The sequence below is a fragment of the Daktulosphaira vitifoliae genome, unplaced genomic scaffold (assembly GCF_025091365.1).
Source record: "Daktulosphaira vitifoliae isolate Bord-2020 unplaced genomic scaffold, ASM2509136v1 Scaffold_1274, whole genome shotgun sequence".
In the NCBI taxonomy this organism is placed as follows: domain Eukaryota; kingdom Metazoa; phylum Arthropoda; class Insecta; order Hemiptera; family Phylloxeridae; genus Daktulosphaira; species Daktulosphaira vitifoliae.
Window position 1 is genome coordinate 1 of NW_026100834.1, and position 2337 is coordinate 2337.

At 46.2% G+C, this 2337-nt stretch overlaps 1 protein-coding gene across 1 annotated transcript; it reads left to right on the top strand.

Moving 5' to 3' along the window:
- The first annotated feature begins 522 nt into the window (after nt 1–522).
- LOC126909784 (trichohyalin-like) lies at nt 523–2085 on the top strand. Its single transcript, XM_050692211.1, has 2 exons — nt 523–807; nt 919–2085. Exons 1-2 carry the CDS (start codon nt 523–525, stop codon nt 2083–2085), a joined length of 1452 nt encoding a protein of 483 aa, XP_050548168.1.
- The last annotated feature ends 252 nt before the right edge of the window (nt 2086–2337 follow it).

A 2337-nucleotide genomic window follows, 5' to 3' on the forward strand; every position in this document is an offset into this window, starting at 1 on the left:
ATCAAAGCAAGATATAAAGGGCAGACGAAAACAAACATGAGTAGAAGAAGCTCAAGGTCGACCAGTTCATTTACGACAGCCGTGACTGAATGGAGTGGAACCCGGAGATCGTCCACGGAAAGTGGACAACATGAAAGGAAGCTGTCATCAGTAACGGAGGAGGATGCGTATTGGGGGCGCGAAAACAGGCACAACTCAATATGGGAAGACGGAAGAGGACTGAGGAGGTTCGACTCGACCTCCTCATTCACGAGTGTCTTCACGGATAACAGTAGAAGTAGGCAAGGAAGAGTTATAGACAGAGGCGATTATATCAGAAATAGGCGAGAGAATGGAAATAGAGATGAGGTAAACCGCAGACTACGGAAAGAGAATGGACGCATCCTGAGGGAAAGAGCGCAATGATTAGAAAGTAGAAACGATTATTCCCAGCCGTCCAGGAGAGGTTGGGGAAATGAGTACTCCTCGAATTCATCCGGGTTTGACTGGAGCAGAAAGAAAGAAGAATCGAACAGGGAGTATATGGAGCAAGAAAGGAGAAGGAGAGAATACCAGGAAATGGATGATCAGAGGAGAAGAGAAAACCAGAGAAAGGAGGAGGAGCAAAGAAGCCAGAGATTTTGGGAACCCTCCTGGAAAAGGGAACAGACTAGACCAGGGTTACTTCTTTCACCTGTTAAGGAAGAGGGAAGTGCCAAGGAAGAGAACAGGAAAAGGGAAGCAAAGAAGCAGGAAAGGTCCAACAACACAACGGAATTGCCTGCGTACAATGAGAGGGAAATAAAGTGGAAAGAGGACACAGGAAAAGTATACCCAAAGCTCAATATAACAAAGGAGATTATGGATCTGAAAATGGGAAAGGTCTATAAGAAGGAGCTGAAGAAAAAAGACTTTGAGTTCAAGGATCTCATGGACTAGATAGATGACGTGGAACCAGAACTCTCAAGGAATAGATACAATAGTGTATACAGTAAGAGAGAACAGTCGGGAAGAAAGACGAAAAGTGGTGCCAAAGAAGAGGACAAAACAGAACAGGAATCGAATAAGAAAGAGGACGAAGTGGAAGAGGGAGCAACGACCCTGAATAGCAGTAAAAATGGGAGTAGAACTGAGTCGGAACCTAAACGAGGAGAAAGTAACGAGGCTAGAGAGGTAAGACCTGGCTCTAGGGGATCCGAAAAAAAAGGGAAGGTGGCCTTCTATAAGCCAGACCATACCAGAATGTCAGAAGAAGAGGAACACTTCCTCAATTGCACATCAAAGACTGTGTACAGTAGAGATATTCCAGAAGAGAAAGTTAGGATGACAGAGGTGTCAGAAGGCTGTCTTAAAGGCAGTTTCTACAAATGGGAAGAAACACTTGCGTCCAAAGAGGAAGAGGAATTTATTGCGAATCTGGCAGACGAATCGGACGATGATGGATACACTATGAACAGTGTATCGATGGGATCGAGAAGACTGAGATTAGAGGAAGATTTAACATTTGAAGGATCTATAGACGAGTTTGTGGCAGGAGAACCGAGGGCGCATTCATCAAAGAAACTTTTCAAAGAAAATTTGAGATTGAGGGGAGGATCAGACCGCCCTTCGNAGGGAGGATCAGACCGCCCTGCGATCGGACGCGGAAACGATGAGGAGAATGACCCAGACCTAAGCACAGACACGGAGTCAATAGGGATGACGAACAAAAGGAGGAAGCAAGACAGGGATGAAGCTGAGAACACGATGAGGCAAAACGGAATAGCCAAAGATGTTCTAGGGCAGTTTGAATCTATACTAAAAACGGAGACGAGAGCAAAAAAGATAAAAGTGGACACACTAAATGCGCTGAATACGGTTAAATTGGACATGGACGGGCTCATCAGTTACATGACGCTGGAAAATGCGATGCTGCTGGGCCGATTGCAACAAGCAAGGGAGACAGAGGAAATGCATATGCAACAGATTGAGGAACTAAAACAGAAACTTGCGGAGGGTGGGAGGAAAAGAGTGGCCTTCCACCCTGAACCAATAGCAGCGGGAAGGAGTCCGGATACACTCCGGACATGGCATTCAGGGTGGATACATCAGCTGGAACCACGCTGATTCGGACAATACTAGAACACAAAGAAGAAGAAGGAACCGCAAGAAAAGGAGAGATACCCCTANAAGGAACCGCAAGAAAAGGAGAGATACCCCTAACAACACGATAGCGGAAACGACCTCGGACAGCGAAGGAAACTTCGTGGAGATTAGAAGGAGAAAACCGAGGAGAGCGGAGAGAATACAGAGACTAAGGGAAAAGGAAGTCCCGGTACAATATGTGTTCCCGGCAGAGAAACAGGCGACGGGATTACC